General features: G+C 42.4%; 1 protein-coding gene across 1 annotated transcript in view; it reads left to right on the top strand.

Annotated features, from left to right (window-relative positions):
- The first annotated feature begins 5,779 nt into the window (after positions 1 to 5,779).
- Positions 5,780 to 19,086, top strand: part of CCDC6 (coiled-coil domain containing 6) — a 47,816-nt gene continuing 34,509 nt past the window's right edge. Inside the window, exon 1 of the mRNA XM_057421491.1 lies at positions 5,780 to 6,082. Within this exon, the coding sequence (XP_057277474.1) occupies positions 5,780 to 6,082 (303 nt within the window). The remainder of the gene's footprint in view (positions 6,083 to 19,086) is intronic.

The raw sequence follows: 19,086 nt of genomic DNA, 5'->3' as shown, positions 1-19,086 counted from the left end.
CAACAGTAGCTCAAGCTATTTGGGAAACAAGGCTGAAGCATTAATGTTCACTTCAAAGGAAAACAAAAATCTTGCCAGTACCAGCAAACAGTGCAGACAGCCCTGGAGTGAGTGAGGGCTCTACCTCTAAATTGTGCTTTTGCCTTTTTTTTCGTATTTTCTCCAGTGAGAACATTGCCCTTAAAGGCAAAACTGTAAGTCATGGGACTTTATTGCATATATCAAAATAAACTCAATGGCTAAATACAGTGTTCTTTTCATGCTTTGATATGTGGTTTAGCACTCCCTAATAATAATGCTGGAGAGTATCCTACCATACATTTTCCATTTGTGAAAGAGTATCAATTACATTTTATTTGTGGCCGGTAATAGTTTTAATGTCAGAAATTCTAAGAGCTCTCATAGTGCAGATCTGACATTAGTGGGATAAATGGCAGTCACTTGCAGGATTGCAGCACCCTGGTAATTAATGCTAATTTCCTGGGGGTTGTTTAACACAGGCTTTATCCATAGCACACACTGTGCAGGAAATCAGGACATGTTCTACCAGGGGCTTCTGCAGCCTGGCATATGGGGCATGTGCCCCCAAAAACCCTTTCCATGCCCCCTATGGAAGGAGTTTGCAACTGGGATTTCTTTTGGCTGATCAAGTCAATAAAATCTGATGAAATTCACTGAAGTCCGTCGGTGGCAATTTTTATCATGTAACATGTACAATAACAGCAAACTTGGCCTGGAGGAAAGCAGGTGCTGCTGCCCTGGCCTGAGCTGCAGAAGGGCTCTGCAGGAGCAGTGATTCTGGCTTCAGGGCAGCTCCTCTGTCCACCAGCCCTCTCCTTAGGAAGGGGGTACAAGTCAGAGGGCTGTGGGTTGCCTGGCTGAGGTGGGTACAGGGATGCTGGGCAGGGTATCGGCAAGGGGCTTGGGTTTTTTCCTAGTTACACGCAGGAAATGGAAAGGCTACCACTGACCCATTGCATCTGTGGCCCTGGGGTGTGCTGGGATTGCCAGGGCAACAGGAGGGGGTGGCTGCGAACAGGACCTCTGTTTTCAGGGCGGATCCCATGAAATTGGAGCTGGAGGAGGAACAGCTCCCAGTTCTGCTCCCTTCTAACCCCAGAGTGAGCAAGGGATGGAAAATATGGTGGTAGTAAAGAGAAAAACATTCTTGCATCATTGAAAGCACAGCAGTTTTCCCATGGAGAGATGGACCCGAGGGTAGGGAGAGGGAAGAAGGGAAAGTTAGATCCATGCTGCTATAAAGTGCTTGACATGAAAAACAGTCTGTCACTGGGAGAGAAAAAGGTTAGTGAAGGACAGAAAAATGAGCTACTCAAGGAAAAACTATGTATATGCCACATTTTTCATAACTGCTGATGCTAAAAGTAGTATGCTAATTGTGTATGGCTTTATTTATTTGACCATAAGTCCTGGAGGAAGGCAAAGATTTATAATAAAAATTTTACTGGTACTTTTCCCATCAAGCTAATGTTCAATTATTGAGAACCATTTGCGCCATAAAATAAGCAATGCACAGTGATCCCCCGTTCACCAACTCCCTTGGAAGGCTTCCAGAGGCTGGATATCATTATGGCAAGGCCAGACCAGCAGGACCAACCTAGTACAGACTCTGAAAAAAATTCCCTGGGAGAACAAGGATACAAACTAAAGCCCCAGAGCTGAAGCTGTGTTAGGTGCTGGGTATCTACCATGCAGCACCTTTTCATAGTCAGATACTCCACTCTGCACATAAGCTTCTTTTCAATACAGTTTTCTGATTAAAGAACTGTTGGTCAGAAAAGCAAATCACATGGCATTATTTTCATCTGAATTGCTTGTTAGAAAACATGCTATCCTGCAGCAACTGACACTTTCATCCACAATAGTAGCAAATTGAAGTTTTTTTCTGCTCATACAAGTATCTTTCAAATCATGGTTTCTCCTTCAACAACCCTTCCACAACAGTAAAATCTCCACATGCACTCCATTTTCCCTTTGAATATTCCCTTGCATTCAGGTCATGATTTTTTATTTTTTAACACTGCCTCAGTTTCTTTTCCTGTAATGTTTTTCATTAATTGCATTTAAATGCGACTTTGTCTTTCTTTTATTCACACCCCACCCCCCACCCCCCCCCAGCTGCGTACTCTGACAGCCATACAGAATTTTTCCTGGAGTTAATTAGCTTCAGTTTGTCTTTTTCTCTTCAGACCATAACTACTGAATATTTTAATAAAATTGTATTGTTATAGAAGGTCTTCCAGCTGATTAATGGACCTCTGGAATTACATTAAAGATTACATTAAATCTCTGAATGCACCTCTTCTAACCCCTTGTGCCTAGCAGTGCATTTTACACAAGTATTTCTACTGTTGATTCGAGTTTATGAAACGCTGTCTCTAATTGCTCATTACATCCTGTAATGATAGTTTCTGTGAATAAAACCCTGCCTTTTTATTGCTGCATCTTGATATGAGTATCTGCTGCTCTGCTATTATTATAGTGCTGGTGACATTTTGGGATTCTTTATTTGGACCAACACCTCCCCTTGCTCCCTTATAGTTTTGCATTTATTTTTTGTATAATAAAAGAATATTGGTACAAGGAGGATGGTGACCTTGTCCTGCATGTGCTGCAGTGGAGGACAGGGCTCCAGCAGTGGCGCCCTGAAGCTGCCATGTGGGGCAGCCTCTACTGCACACCCTAAGCCTTTAGAAGGGGATTTTGCTAATTGTACTCATACCACAGTTACACTTCTTAATTGGTTTGGTTAACGTCTTACAGATGTGCAAAGAAGGTGATTATTTTGGGGGTGCTAATTAGGATAAAATTTTCTCTCCTCTTTATTAATTTGGAGTAGTTGGCTGTAATTGTAATTAAGTATATGCGCACTGTTTTTAAAATGACTGAAATGCTGTTATGACAAGAAGGATGCTGTCTCAGATCTAAACATCAAGGGCCCTTGATTTTTCCTCCCACTCCTCCACTGACTCAGTGTTTGTCACTGGCAAGTACCTCAGCTCTCTACCTCCCTTTCTTGCCTTCCAGGGCTATTGTGTGAATTAATTAGATAATGTTTCAGCCTGGCTTTGAACTGGAGAGCGCTACAGAAGTGCCAAGTTAAAATTCATTGTTATGAAAGCTGGTATGCTGGCTGGGAGTGGGATCTCTGATGCAAACCCATCAGAGAGGGGCAGTGAAGCTGCCAGGGGAAAGCTCCCCTCTCACCTTAAGATCCCTCCTCTCCGTCCCCACCATCTGCAGCACCTTCTGCCTGCTCTGGAAACGTTCTGCTGAAGGCAGCTCCAGCAGCTGACTGGTGTGCTCCTGGGGCTGCAGGCCTCCGCTGAGCCGACCTGTCCGGGTTGCTGGATTGAGGATGTTGCCTGCAACTCACAGTCCATTTTCAGGCTAGTCCAAAGGAGCAGTGGCCATGTCCTCTGGAAAATTATAGTGCTCTCAGCAAAGCACTTAAGATTAACATTGATAGGTCTGAAAAGTGGCTTAGGGTTAAGCATGCCGTGCAGCTTGCTGGGTAAGATTAGCCTGGAGCAGATGCATGTTTTGCTGATGCAGGTTTTCAAAATATTTAGGCCTTGGCTCAACAAGACACTCAAACGTGAGCAGTTCCACTAAAGGCAATGGAAATAACAGTCTGATCAAAGCCAGGCAGCTGGATGAAGAAAGAACATTAAGTTACAAACCTGTTTGTTCAGAAATGAGTTTGCTTTGAAGAGCACGTGTGCATGCAGACAGGGGCAACAGAGCAAACCAGCTTGCCTGCCATCACCAGCGCTGTGGAGTGTGTACATAGAATAATGCTTCCTCGTGACCCGGCTGTGTTCAGACAGCTTTCCAAATACCAGCAGACCTATTTAAAATCAATGCTATTGAATTGTAATGACCTGTCCAAAACAGTGCTCATTATTCGTCAAATACTCTTTTAATCTTTCTGGCTTTTTATTGCAAAGCCCACAGTGGCAGAGAGGCTCAGCCCAGGCACTGTTGTGGGGCAGAGCCGTCGGTGACTGCCCTGGACAGTAGGACTTGTCTTACAGGACCTCATGGACATCGTCTACCTGGTCTGTGGAGACCTGTGCATCTATGGCAGCATCTCTTGTTGCCAATGCTCTTCTGTTTTGGGAGGAATCCCAGCCTGATGAAGCATAGGGATGGGAAATCCAGCTGGGCAGTGGAGACGGGGGGGAGTTACAGATGCCAAGGGTGTGCTGAGGGCAGTGCTGAGGGTGGCTGATGCTGATGCGTTATTACATTTTGATGGTTTCAGCAGGATCAGTGAGGAGGTAACAGGATGCAAGAGTACAGCTCAGTTTCCACAAGCCCAGAAAGGTGGTGCAGGGCCTTTTCTAGCCCTAAAAGCTCAGAGATGATACACCCTGACAGAGCTGACACAGAGCTGAATGGGGACCCCCATTTCCACTCCCCATCCCTCAGTTCGAGCTCTGTTTGCGTGCATAACATGCTGGGGTCAGACACATGGACAGACATCACAGAGTAGTACCCATCGCTGAAAACTAGGAACGAAGAGCCCTTTTACTGCTTCTTTTGTGATTAAGAGACCAAAAGTAAAATGACCTGCACTTATATTCCCAGGCAGGCAAAAAGAATAATTACTTTACAGAGATGGAATTCCTTCATATATTATAGCCATTAAAAAGAGTAAAATTTGGAATTTACTGTGGCAGGGAATAAAAAGGTAGTGCAACTAGAGATAATGAAATCCTTACTTGCCATTAACAGAAAAATTACTGTTGTTAGAAGACCCTTCATAAATAATTGAGAAACCAATTATACAGTCTTGGTGACTAATTTATCCAGGAGCAATACGGACCGCATTATGCTTTATAATGAACAGTGCATACGCTCTATCTCACTGTAGCTCGCGCCTTTATTCAGCTGCTTCACAAAGTAATAATGATTTAAAAAAGGAACTAATGCACATACTAATCCAAAAATACATTCTCTGGAATGAGAGATGGACGTTAATGTATCTTAATTTAAAGCGGTTTTGCAGACGGAGGGAGGCCTGAATCGACACACCATTTTGTCACGCACGCTCTGAGGGGGAGTGGGGCTGGGGGCCGGGGATGGGACCACCGCCAGGCTCGCCCCGGCTCGGCGTGTTGGGGTGACCCTGGCCCCATCTGCCTGCAGTGCCCGAAAACGGGAGGCTACCGGCTCCTCCGAGAGCGAAGGGGTCTCTGGAGCAGAAAGGTACGGCTCCCAGGCATGAGGCTGCCCGGCGGCCTCTCCCGCACTGGGCAGCGCCGCCTGCTTCAACGCTTTAATTGTATAGGTATATTATTTTAAAAATAAGCGGTTTTCGGTTGTTTGAGCAGTGAGTAAATGAGCACAGTGCTGCCGCGTGGGCCCAAGGTTTTCCCACACGGGTCAAAGGTTTGGGCGAGGTGAGGGTTTTCCGATACGCTGACGTAAAACAATCGCGGTTTGAGTACAGGCTGTTTGCCCCCAGTAGCTTAACACTTCGGGGAAGCCTGCCGCGCCGAAGCGGTGCCGTCGGGGCCAGCCGAGCCGCCGCTGCACCCGCAGAAAGCCGTTTTAGCGCGCTGCTATGGAACGCGCCGCGCGCCCCGCTTGGCGGTGGTGTTGACGCGGGCCGGCAGGCGGCGCTGTGGGCAGGCGGCGGGGGCTGGCGGCCCCTCTTGGCGCGCGGGGAGGCCGCGGCGCCGGCGCGCGGCGGGCACCGCCCCCTGCTCGCCTGGCGGCGCGGCGGCGGCGGCGGGCGGGAGCGGCGGCGATGGCGGACAGCGCCAGCGAGAGCGACACGGACGGCGCCGGCGGCAGCGGCGGCGGCCCGGCGGGGCCGCTGACGGCGGGCGTGCCGGCGGCGGGGCCTGGCTCGGGGGTGGCGGGCAGCGGCTCGGGGGGCAAGGCGGGCGGGATCGTGATCTCGCCGTTCCGGCTGGAAGAGCTGACGAACCGCCTGGCCTCGCTGCAGCAGGAGAACAAGGTGCTGAAGATCGAGCTGGAGACCTACAAGCTCAAGTGCAAGGCGCTGCAGGAGGAGAACCGCGACCTGCGCAAGGCCAGCGTCACCATCGTGAGTGCGGGCGGCGCCGCGCCGGGCCCAGCGGCGGGCCGGAGGGCGGGCGGGCGTGTGGGGGTGTCCCGTGGCGGGGGTGTCCGCGGAGGGCGGGCCCGGCTGCCGCCGGCCTCCCCTCAGCCCTGGCCCCGCCGCGGCCTTCCCACCCTGTCGCTCTTGCCTTCCCCGCACCCAGGTTCCCCCGCGGCGGTGGTTGAGGCGAGTTTACCTCAGGAGAGCCCGGCTGTCACCGCGGCCCGTCCGGGGGCTGGGGGCAGGTGGGGTCACCCCGCGCCCTTCGCGCCAGTCCGGGGGCCTCCGCGCGGTCCGGGGTCCCTGCGGGACTGGGAGGGAAACCGGAGAGGCACCGAGGTGGTTCCCTCACCGCCCCAGAGCTTCGTGGCCGGCCCGGCTTTCCGCCGGGAGGTGGCCCCGCCGCCCTTGTCCCTGCGCCCGGCCGTCCGAACGGCGAGGGCTCAGGAAGGGGCGGCACTGTGAGGTTTTGAGGTGAGGAGCAGTAGGGTCGTGCAGGGGAAGGGCGATGCTGGATGTTCCCTGAAGTTTCTCAAAGTAGAGATGTTATTTGAGTATAAGTAATCTTCGGAGATTACGGATTATTTTGTCAGCCGTCAACTCTTCCGCCACTGTACAGAAGCGGCAAGTTGCAGGTTAGAGGCTTAGTCATGTCCAAGGAGTGTTTGATTTATTTGCAATGTTTTGTTAGTAGTGGTATTTCAAGAGGTTATTTAAAAACTCATTTGAAATAAACTCCTTAATGCAATGCGAGCAACACACACCACTCTGTCCCAGGAAGGGCTCAGCTACTGCTTTATGAGCACTGGGAGGTTAACTTGATATTTAACATCATTTGATGTGATGCCGTTAGGCATCAATCCTCAGTAAAGTACATATGAACATGCAACGAATACGACTTTTTTTCTTCTCCGTCAGTTGGGAGTTAGGAGTTTAGACAAAGGGGTTTTTTGCTAATTTGGTGGGTAGAGTTATCATTCAGATAGTGTAACGGTCACAGCTAGTGTGCAGACGAAGTAGGTAACATGTTAAAGTACAATTAAAGGTAATGCTGATACTTCCATACACTGGCCTCCACAGCCTTGACAGTGCAGATAGAGATGCCTCAAGAGGTTGATCCCACCTGCTTCTGCTTGTTCTCTTTTTACCTGAATTTTCACAGGGCTTACTTTATTACAAGCATAATGGCTATTTAATTGATAATCAATTTTTCATTGTCAATTTATCTAGCAAAGGAATAGAACTTGTCTAGGCAAACCTCTCATCTGTTCCCAGTAGTAAGCATTTGGTGTCTAGCAGGATGTGGGCCGGAAGAGTGCATGAAATACAATACAGAAGTAATTTATTCAAGGATGACAAATATAGTGCTAGTCGAGGAAACATGTGCTTTGTTAATACTTTACAAGAAGAGAATGTGTCTTGATTAGGTGGCAGCGGAGTGCCTTCTAATGCTGAAAAAGGGCTAAGACATCTTGTCAGTCAGACATTTTCTCTGCCTGTTAGAAAGACACAGCATCTTTCTGAACCCCTGGTAGGTGTATTGTTTGTAAACAACTTGAAAAAAATGTTTGCATTAAAGTTCTTTGAGTGGTGTCTCTACGGACTGATTATCTTATATTTTAATTTACAAAAAAGGAAATGTTTTCTTAAATCTAAACCTCAGTCTGTATGTTTTTGACATCTTGGATAAAGAAAGAAAAGGTGGACTTTTATAGCAACCTGTAGGCTGTCTGGAAGACCAGCATATTTAGTAGACATTTTGTCTTTGGTATGCTAAACTGTGTGCACAACTGAGTAAACCACTGCTAATTCAGCAAGCGATGAAATAATAAATGCAAAACATAACTTTTTTTCAGGCCACTGAGACTTTATGCTGTGGTTTATGTAGTCTGTAATATAAGTACATTTGCAGTCAAAATACTTTGTTGTGTGGCTTACTAATATACAAGTGACTGAAGATGAACTTTATTGGAAAGTTGAAATGTGTGTCTTTCGCATGTAAATATAATTAAATAGAAAGCTTTCTGATTTTCTCCATTATTATTCTAAACCTTTATCAGTTTATTCCTTCACCAGTCAGCTCAAGTTCCTTACCGTGTGGCTGTGCTGGCAGATGGGTGCTGTGTACAGTTTCCTGTTGTAGACATTGTAGTGTCACAAATCAGCTTTGATTTTTATCAGCTGTTGAGGATGAGCTGCGAAATGCAAATGAAACCGACAGGTAGCCAGAACAGAAGGTGAAATGACTAAACCTGTGTGTTGTAGGTAAAGGTGACTCCTCCAACCAGACAGCTCTTTGTCTGTGACTCTTTTGTTGTCCCATACTTTGAGCTTCCTTGTGTGGGTGCTGCAGAGACTCTTGGCTTTCTCTAGCTCCCACCTTTTTCTTGAATGGTTTTGAGTATTTTCCTTTTAAGGTTTACCAGGTAGAAAATGGTCTTTTTCCTCCTTCCTCTTTTGTCTGTGCTGGTGTGTTAATATGACATCATCATCTTTTTTGTGTGTGTTTGTGCATAGTAGTATTGGCGTCAGCATGGATCTGTACAGTTTGGGAATTATTTAAATAGCTCACTGCATAGGATCCTATTCTATTTTGTAGTTAACTGTTGTGTCATAGGGTTGAAAATAAGCATTAATGAAGTATAGGAGACGTACATTAAGTAGTCGCACGTGGAAAAACTGAGAAAAGGTGTTGACTTGGCAGGCTTCTACACTTGCTAACTTCATATGCACATTCATCTAAGCCATGAAAAAACAGGTGCTGCTTTAATACAAAATTACTGAAATGAGCATGGGCTAAGTGTCCAAAAAGATGTGCAAACTCTACTCCTTCTAGCCTGAAAAGCAAATAAAATTATGCTGCTTCTCATGTACAAGGCTGTGAAATTAAGTAAATGTATGTGATCATTTTATCTCATCTGCTACTACTGGTGACAAGGTGTGAGGGAGGGAGCAAAGACGGGAGAAATTAAGGTACATTTCAAGTGTTACCTAGAGGTGTAAGAGCATCGCATTATAAGACACAAAGTTTCAGATCAAGTATTAAAAAGAAGCAACTAAGATCACTTGACCCATTTGCAAGGTTTTCATTTATATGTATTTAGCAATCTTTAATTATATGATCTCATGTTATGTTTCTGCAAGGTCTTTTTTAGGAAGCCGAGTGGATGGAGCCTAGGCTGGGAAAAATCACACACCTGAAGATCTGAGATGCTGTATATTTGAGATGTGAAGTAGTGAGTTTCAAGATGTGAGGCTACAGTGCTGCATTACCAGAAGTGGATTTCCTGTGTGAACTTTCTTTCTTTCTCTTTTTTTCTTTTTTTTTTGGTGGAAAAGATCTATCAAGCAGGTGTCATATTAAATGGACTAATTTTGGGACAGCACAACTTCTCCAGTTAAATAAGGATACTTTCAAAACTAAATGGTGATGGTGGGGTGACTGCTTTTCAAAAGATTGAATTGTTACATGTGACAAAAGCTGAAATGCTTCAGTCAGGTGTAGGTATGTCTTGGTCAGGACGTTTCTTTTGAAGTTGGTAGAACTTGGATTTCTGACTTCTTTTTTCTGCTTTTCAGTGTGTAACATAACAAAGTCATACTGTTTCAGTGAAAGCCATGTAAGGTTTAACTGATACTGAAGCATTTTGTATTTCTTTGTTACTGTTTTGAACTGACAGGCCACATACAAACAATGTGCTTTTAATAACAAAGAGTTTTAATCCTTGATTGCTACAGGTACATACATGTTTACTCATGGATATTGGATTTAGTAAGTTGTGTAAATTGGCCTACTATAGTCAGGCATCTTCTCTAGTGTTAGAAAATTGAAGTGTAATAAGCTATATTTTGTTGTTTATCCTTTTTAACCAAGATTAAACTACTGTATTTGAGAAGCCTTAATTTAAAAATGTTCCTGCTCCAGAATGCTTGACATAGCAGTTTTAATGCTTTGTAACATAGATTTTAAAAGCCCAGCTTCTCTCTCTCTATTCCCCCCCCTTCAATTTTCTTTGTCAGGAAGGGAATTATCCTTGAAACTCTGATTTGTGGTGCTATGTGCATCCCCAACAGGATCATCAACTCAGATGAGAGAGTCTTATCCAAAATGCTAATGACACAAGTAACACTTGGATGCTGGTTTTTGTTATCGCTGTCTGGTAGTGACTGCTACAGCACTTGCTGGCAAGGAGCACTGGGGCTTCGGACTGCTGCATGCTGCAGTGGGTTGCAAGTGGCAGTATTTTATTGTGAGACCTCTGCTGCCCTTGTCTCTGTAGCTAAACCTGTGCCTCTGCACCTTGGCTCTAACCTCCTCTTTTTTTATTCCTTGAGCACTGGCAGAGAGCAGTTGTATCTCCTGGTTTCTCAGTCTCCTCTGTGTTTCTGCAGAGCAATGTGAATAGCCTCCCACCAGCTGGGAGAAACAATGGAGGAAAAAAGCCTTACTCAGCTCCTGTTTCCTTGCCCCTACTCATAAAACCTGAATAAGCGTGTTGCTTTTGGTAACAGCCGTCTCCTGAAAACAAGCAGGCTTTCTGGATCTTGCAGATTAGAAAAATCCTAGGTGGCATTGTAGACTTGTTACAGTTTTCTTAATAAACAGCCAGATTTAGATGCTGGAAATAAATACAATTTTAGCATTTTGTTCTCAAGGAAGTGCACAGTGGGGTTTCTCTGTGTGTGTATGCATGAGATTTGTTATTGTGGGTCTTCATGGAAAATGTCAGGCTGGATAGATAATTTGGGGGAGTGAATGAGCGTTCTATATTGTCAAAAATCCCCTGCAGAAATGCTTTTTAACAGCTTTTTTTCTTTCCTGGAGTTTGCACCAGAATTTCAAAGCAGAACACCTGTTTCAGAACAGAATATGTCTATTAGTAGCAGAAGAAAGGGCAGGTTAGGCTAACTGAATTGAAATATGAACCTTTAAAAAGATGCTCACTTAAGGGCACCTGTATGAATGAAAGAAATCAATTAGTAGCAGCTAGAGGTAAAAAGCAAACCAAGAGAGCAAAGATAACATTTTGAAGGAGATATCTGTAAATTTGTTATTTACCTTTATTTTAAAGTCAGTCTTGCTTTTGTGAAGGAGCACAATGAAACTCCAGCCAAAATTTTTCAGGACGAGCAGGCACGTAGGAAATGAGTGTCTTGTATTTCAGTTTTACATTTGCCTCAGATTCTCAAGAAGTTTCTATTGAGCTTCTGCAAAATGTCTGTGAAGGAAAAAGGAAGCTGAGTAATGCACTTTAATGTTAACTGTTTTGGTCCTTAGGTTAACATAGTGAAAGCAGTGCTACTTGCTGCACGGCTGGCAGACTAATAGTAGAAAGGTCTATTATCATCTGCTTCCATTTGGTAGTTATGCACAGCCACTAATGTATTGAGTTCTCAACAGTAAACATTGTCAAAAACAGCATGGAAAAAACAGCACAGTACCATTTGTCTGTGGTATGGGCTGCCTTCAGTAAGGATGAAAAAATAGCAAACAAAAACCACAGATAAGGCAGTAATGTTTCAGGACTTGATTAAAATAGTTAGTAAGCAGGGGGGTTCTTTCAGGGGGTTCAAGGCTTCAGAGGGTTACTAAATTATCTGCTTTGGTTTGTGTCACATTTTCCTGTTTTACTGAGTTCTCTGCATTGAATCTCGTACCTTACCATGAAATACGTCTTTGGGAAGGGTATCCAGTTTTAATTTGGAGACTCATGGAAGTGAAGAACCACTGTGCTTGAAAAGGCTCTGGTGTCCTACCTCTGGTTCTTCTCATCAGCTTTGTTAATGCTGAGGCATTGGCTCCTGCTTTGCCTTTTGGCTAGGTCACTGGGTCTTCTGGATCTGCTACTTTCTCCTTATGAAGATACAGGCTGTAACAGGCATCTTCTAGTTTAGTTTGACAAATGAAACTTAAGCTCACAGGCTCTGAAATGCTAGAAATCTAATGTGTTAGATTAATATGCTGTGGGTATACGATGCACTGATTTTTTATTTATTTTTTATATATATATTTTGGGGTTTTTTTTTCATCGACTATGGTCAGTTGTCTTCTATGAACTTACTGTTGTGTGCTCTGGCTGATATATCAGAAATACAGTAGCACACCTGTGCTTCTTCCAGGTCTCATTTGTATTGCTGGGTTGTCTGCTAGATTTTGTGCTGGTTATTGTGGAGCTGTAATCTCAGAAAAGGCACTTTGCCTTTATCTGTGGTTTTTATTTTCTGAGACTCTCTCCTTTAATCCTTCTGGTTTTCATTATAAAGAACTACCAAACTCCCCACTTCCATCCCCTACCCTCCCCCATTATCAATTTCACCAATGCTATGTACAAAAGAGAAGGTGAGCTGTCTCTCTTTTTGATAGCATGTGTTGGGTCGCATGTGTTACAGCGTCTCACATGAAGCTAATACAGAGGTGTTGTTTGTTACTTCTCTCCATGACCATTCTCTGCAAGACTGGTCCTTTTTTCAGAAGTGCAACTTCAGTGGAATTAATTTGTTTCAAATGAAACAAAATGTGAAGGCGGCTGTCCTCTTTTTGTTTTTTCACAGTCTTGCCAATCTCAGTCTCCCAGAATTTATCAGGAATGGCTTACTGAAGGCTAATAGCTAGTGAATATTTTGTACATCATGCTTAGTGCATGTTGGTGTGAAATTTCTAGTGAAAAACTAATGTTTTGAAGTCAATAATCCATTTTTGAAATCCTACTGTATACTTTGATTATAACCAATTTTAAATAATGTATGACATGTATTGCTAAGTCAGGAAGTCATATAGGTGCCATATATGCATCATACACCTTTGCAGTTATCTTTATTATAAACAGTTCTTGCCTGAAAGATGAATCTTTGCTGATCTGCCACAACTTTTTCTCTGTAAAATCATGCTGAATAACCCTTTTCATATTTCTGTCCTTCACACAGTAAATTGTTTCCAGTATTGTCAGTGGGTTGATACCAAACTGATAGCCATCTGTGTTTTGCTTGCCTTTAAATATTGCAGATCGGCTCTACCTTTTTTGTCTGTTACTTTATTGATGTTCCTGTGCTTAATAATGGTGGAATGTCATCAGCCAGTAGGAATACTGGTATATTGCTCTGAATTATTTTGGAGATGAAAGTGAAATAAGAACTGAGACTGTAGAATACAATTGGGAATTTTTAATAAGCAAAGTTCTTGGTGTTACCGTAGGCATGCTAGTATGTATAGAAAGTAATTTTACTTTTCTCTTAGGTGAACTCTGTCACTGAGGTTGTATCTTGAATTGTATGTCAGAAGTGGTTTGTAGTCAGCTTTTAAGAGTACTGTTTTATGTTGAGTTTGAACATTTACTGAGACTAATGGCCATTCTTTCTCAGTGAATCTCCAGTGACTTAAAAACATTTTGAAGGAGAGATGTGTTTTAGTTTTTTTTTTTATGAGACCTCATCTGGAGTACTATTTTCAGTTGCAGGGCCCCCAACACAAGAAGGACATAGACCTGCTTGAGAGAGTCCAGAGGAGGGCCACAAAGATGAATAGAGGGCTGGAGCACCTCCCCTGTGAAGATAGTATGAGAGAGTTGGGCTTGTTCAGCCTGTAGAAGAAAAGGCTCCAAAGAGACCTTAGAGCAGCTTCCAGTACTTAGAAAGAGGCCTACAAGAAATCTGGAGAGGGACTTTTTGCAAAGGCATGTAGTGCAAGGACGAGGTGGAATGGCTTTGAACTGAAAAAGGGTAGATTTAGATTAGGTATTCTTCACTGGGAGGGTGGTGAGGCGCCAGAACAGGTTGCCCAGAGAAATTGTGGGGGCTCCATCCGTGGAAGAAGTGTTCTAAGCTAGGTTGGACCAGGCTTTGAGCAATCAGGTCTAGTGGAAGGTGTCCCTGCCCATGTCTGGAGGGTTGGAAATTAGGTGATCTTTAAGGTCCCTTCCAACCCAAACCATTCTAAGATTCTGTGATTTGCAGAAATGTTGAAGAAATTTTTAATCCTGACACTTGAGGGTTTGGTTTTAACTTTTCAGTTAAAATACAGACATTGTAGGCTGATTGTTGCATATGGAGCCAGTCCTTTCAGCTATGGAAAGTCCTCTATCGCTTCGTGCTTTCCTCTGCAGAATTTTTTCCCTGGAAAAGAGGATATTTCCTCAGCTCAGCTCTAATTGCTACAGAAACTATTAGGATAAGGCCTTTTTCCTCTCCTCTCAACTTTGAATTTGACTTTATTTGAAAACTCGTATTCTGTGCATTAACGTTACACATAATGTTTTTCGGTTTGAGGTAGGCTTAGTGAGGTAGATACAAATCTCTTCAGATCTGCTGTAGATTAAAACAGCCTAACATTGTTTCAGCCAGCTGTAAAGTTTCCTCAGATGTTTTAATTCTTTAAACTATATAAAAATGTTGTTTCTGCTTATTGCCACAAAGCTAAGGTCTTTTCAGTTGCTTTATTGTTCTTGATACTAATCATATTTAAAAATCCTATCACATATATAAGTAATTCCCACAGTGATATGCTTTGGTCCTGAATGTAAGTATAAATGTTTCTTGACAAGTCAGACGTAATAAAACCCAACAGTGTGTAATGGGGCAGTTTTTTTTTCTGGTAGTAGTGGGATTTACGCTTTGTTTCCCTTCACCTTCAAATAAACAACAAAAGCAGTTACTGTGCATTTTGCAAAATACAGAGGTTTAACCACCTGTTTTCAAGAGCTTTAAGCAGTATGTGTTTTTTCATATCTGTTAAAAATGAAGAGTAGAAGTTTTGTCTGCTGGTGTTTCCAGGAATCCGTTCATTAGGCAAAAAGCAGTGTAATCAGTCCCTGAAATCCTGGTTGTGTCAGGAGAAGGGACACCTCCAGAGTCCTTTTCCAACAGTAAATTTAACCTGAGATGTAGATCTGCCAAAGCCGCTTGATTTTCTCTGAAAATTGAGACAATGTAGCTGGAAATTTCGTGCTCCAGGAGTAGAAAAATGGGTAGGCATTTCCCAAAACATTCTCTACGCCTAATTATCCAGTTCTGTATGGAGTGACTATTCAAGGATTATTGTATTCCCCCGCCCCCATCCTACAAGCCTCTGTACAGATCAGAGGCAGAGGATACAGAGCAATGGATGGGTTGTTTTTTTTTCCATATTCCTCATCATATTTTCATACACTAAATTGGTAGACTTGTTTCTTGCCTTGAAAATCTGAAGAGAGATTGCTCTTCAGAACACCATGGATGTACTATAAGATGTCCAAGCTGTAGAGAAGGGAAAAAAAAATTACTCCACTTAGTGACTTTCAGGAAGGATAAGTAGAAACATTTATTTGCTGTGATGGAGTTAGAGCCGATGTGTCTTACCAGTGGGATGGACAGTGTGGTATTTACTTTGTGAATGTGTTGGTGTAGACTAAGGTATGATTATAATCAATAAGCTTTGTCACCAGCACTTTTATATCACTGGAAAGTGTTTCTCTACTAAGTGAATGTATGCAAGAGGAAATTATGGGAGATTTTAAGAGCGCTCTTGAGAGGCTGGTTACCTTGAGTGTCTAGGGACACCTTGTTAGTGTGGGGAAAAACATTGCTGTCGTATTTCAGCTAGTCACTTCAACCAACCAACCCCCCAGGCAAAAAAGAAAAATTAAAGAAAGTTAATCAAGAAATGACATGGTGAGCATCTCATGCTAACTGGATTCCGGGGTTTCCTGTAAACTCCAGAACTGGATTTTGGTAGGGTAGTCCTTCTCCGTAGTTTCAATACATTTAAAGGCGAGTTCATCAATATTGATACACTAATATACTACAGGTTGTACAAACCTGAAAGAAGGATTTACAAGTGCCGAAGGATCTAGAAGAGACGGATGATGAGTTCACAGTTGTTTCAGCTCAGGACCCAGTCTAGAGCTGAGGAAACTTGCAGTCTTCTGCCCAGGGTAGTTGCTGATACCTGTGGCAGGCCAGTAGCGCTGTGTTGGAATGCCATGCAACAGTGGTCTGACACCTTCCAGCTGGAAAAGCTAGGTGTAACAAAATTACACTTTGACTCTTTTATATACTCTGATGAAGAAGTTTTTATATTGCATGCTTGAAATGACTGACCTGAGCTACATAAAGTGAAGAAGGATTTTAATGAAGGTTATTCTGGGGGTAGGGATGTGACTATTAAATCTCTTCTCCCTGCTTTTATTTGTGCTCTTTTGTCTTTGAATAGAGGAACAGTTGTGGCAGCAAAGCTGCTTTTAACAATAGTGTGCTGAGGTTGTGTTTTAAGCAGAAGTTTGTGATTTTAAAACAAAGCTCAGTGCTTTTTAGCAGAAACATGTATACCTCAGAACAGAAGCAGTGTAGTAAATTAGTCACCTAGTTGTCTGTTCTTCTGCTAAATCTTTTTGTTTTTCCTGCTCTGAAACTTCAGGAGTGTACAAAATTGAGTTTGTGAATTGGTCAGTCCAGCAAAGTAGTCTAGTTAATGTGTGGGTACATCAAAGATAAATGATGATTTATCAGTTGGGTGGAAAGCAGGCAAAAAAATATGTTAGCTGAAGAAGCATTTATACATTAGACATCTGATACTGCAGACTAATTTGGATTGATTTGCTGCAGTACTATATTTCTTGTAGGCTCTAGTACTGAGTGGTGATGTTGCTGAGATTTAAGCTGTTGATCATCCATTTCAAAGTAGCACAACACAACCAGATTATGTTAAACTTGGGTATTTTACATGCAAGTCAAATAAAACCACAGCATTTTAAAAGGATGCTAGCTAGTTCTAGTGATCATGCAGGATATGGAAAATAAGTTTAAAAGAAACCAAACCAAAACAACAAACAAACACAAATAACAAAACAGTATATCCTACAGCAGTAGCTAAAAGCAGTTTTGTGTTTTATGTCTTTCATGTCCAGAAATCTGAAGGTTCAAAAACTCAGGCAAACTAAACATAAAACTACAAATCTAGCTATGTGTGCATCCTTGTGATGTGTTTTGAGCAGTTTTTATATTGAGGCTAAACAAAAGCTAAATCTGTTCCATGTGCTTCTGTATTCTGTTTGTTTTTCACATTGATTAACTAGTGAACTATTAACAGTACAAAAAATTCAGTAGTAGAACAGCAGTGTCACTGGCAGCGTAAAGCAAAAACTTCTTTCAAGTAGTCATCAGTCAAGGATTATTCGGAGAGGTATTTCAAACTTTGGTTTAGTGTTTGATGTGACAGTGTAGTTTTATTTTTCATATTTGCTGTCACTGTGAACCTGCACTTGGGTACAAACTTACAAAAATTTGGAAGAGCCTAGCAAAGCAGACGTATCTTCTGAAGAGGTAACCTTTGTGCTGGGAATGGTCACTTGGCTCTGCTGAGCTGAGAAGGGAGTTGTGTAGTATGGCACCATTTTTAATGCCTTCCTGGCTGTGCTTGCACATGCAGTCATTATGATCATTCTGAGGAACATTTATTGTGTATTTTGAAGAAATATTTTGCTTATATGTAGTGAACTTGAGGACTTGGGGGAGCTGGGCTTGTTGCTTGTATGCACTGTACTCACGTAGACACATGTATCGAAAATCCACTGCTTCTAAATATGTAAAAAGTGCAGGAAATGTAGACTTAGTGTGTATGTGCAGTGATGAAATGGAGAAACAACCTCCATCTCATAGAAAATAGAAATAGAGCCATTTGGAAAGGTCTGTGGGCTAGATTTAATTTTCCTGCTAGGTCATTCCTGCCTTGGCCCCTAACTTCTGTTGTCTCAGGTTACAGCTCTTGCATACTGGAAGCAGAGACTCCAGCCCTGATAACCGTCTGGGAGCTTGTTCTACATGATGATGTTTAAGTGACTGAAAAATAAGTGCTATAAAACATGTGTCTAATGAATAGTCTGATGTTAAGGTTGTAATGTTGAGCACTCAGAATAGGAAATGTTTTATGCCTGCCTGTACAACCATACTATCTTTCCTTTGTGGTGCTTTATTACTGTATAGTCTTTAATTACATTGACTTGCATAACTGTGTGTGGTCATGGTTAAACTGCTAAGTAAAAGTTACTTGAGGTTTGAGATGTTTTTCTAGACTGTCTTGACATTATCACTGAAAATGTGGCTTTTATGTGCTGCATTTTTATTAACTATTAAATGCCAGTGGTTTGATATAATAAAGCCCCCTTGAATAGAGTATACTCCCATTTGTTATCTGTTTTGAAGAAAGGGATTTAAATTAATTTAAAATAATTTAAGTAAATTCAAAAGTTGATTGTATTATGAATTTCATATAGCTTGTTATATTTTGTTAGTAATGAACCAAATATATTAATTTTATGAATATTTATGCTTGTGAAATGAGCCTTTTTATAACTTGCTTATTTCATTTTCACTACTTTATGTTTCAGTTGTGCAAGACTTGCAGATCAGCATCAAAATGCAAAGAAGCTATTTTAATTGTTTATAAATCTGAAGTGGAATGGAATTGCATACCATCAAACAATTTACTTCATTGCTGATGCTAAGAGATTATTTAACATGTACTAATACTCCTAAATTTTTTAGTTTAGGGAGCTGGTCAATTCTGAGAGCTCTTTTAAAGTGCTATTCCTTGTTTGGCTTTCCAAACCACAAGATGTATGCACTCGAAGTTAAATGATTTTTTAAGAGAAAGTCTCATAAGGCTGCATGGGGGGTGTTGAGCTGAAGACACCTGGCTATGGTTAAAACGGACTTGGAAGGAAAATATTTGTCTGGCATCCTTTGACTCATCTCATTTCTGTAGTGAGTATGGGGCCATTGCAGATTCATGTGGCAGTGTGCTGGGTCACTTGGTAGGCATTGAGTGAAAAACTTGGTGTGACTGGATTTAGCAGTAGGAGTGTTGTGACAGGAGCATTTTGATGTGTCCAGGCAAAACCTAATTGACCTTTTAAAAAGGAAGGGAGTGAGGAGGATGAAGGGAAGAGAGAATTTCCAAGTATAAATGGAAATTAAAAAGAACTGTACTATAACACTTTAAATAATTCTTTATCATACAG

This window comes from Pezoporus wallicus, unplaced genomic scaffold (assembly GCF_028554395.1).
Source record: "Pezoporus wallicus isolate ANWC-B61680 ecotype Strahan unplaced genomic scaffold, APGP_CSIRO_Pwel_v1 contig_4816, whole genome shotgun sequence".
Classification (NCBI taxonomy): domain Eukaryota; kingdom Metazoa; phylum Chordata; class Aves; order Psittaciformes; family Psittacidae; genus Pezoporus; species Pezoporus wallicus.
This window is presented reverse-complemented; position numbering and strand designations above follow the sequence as displayed.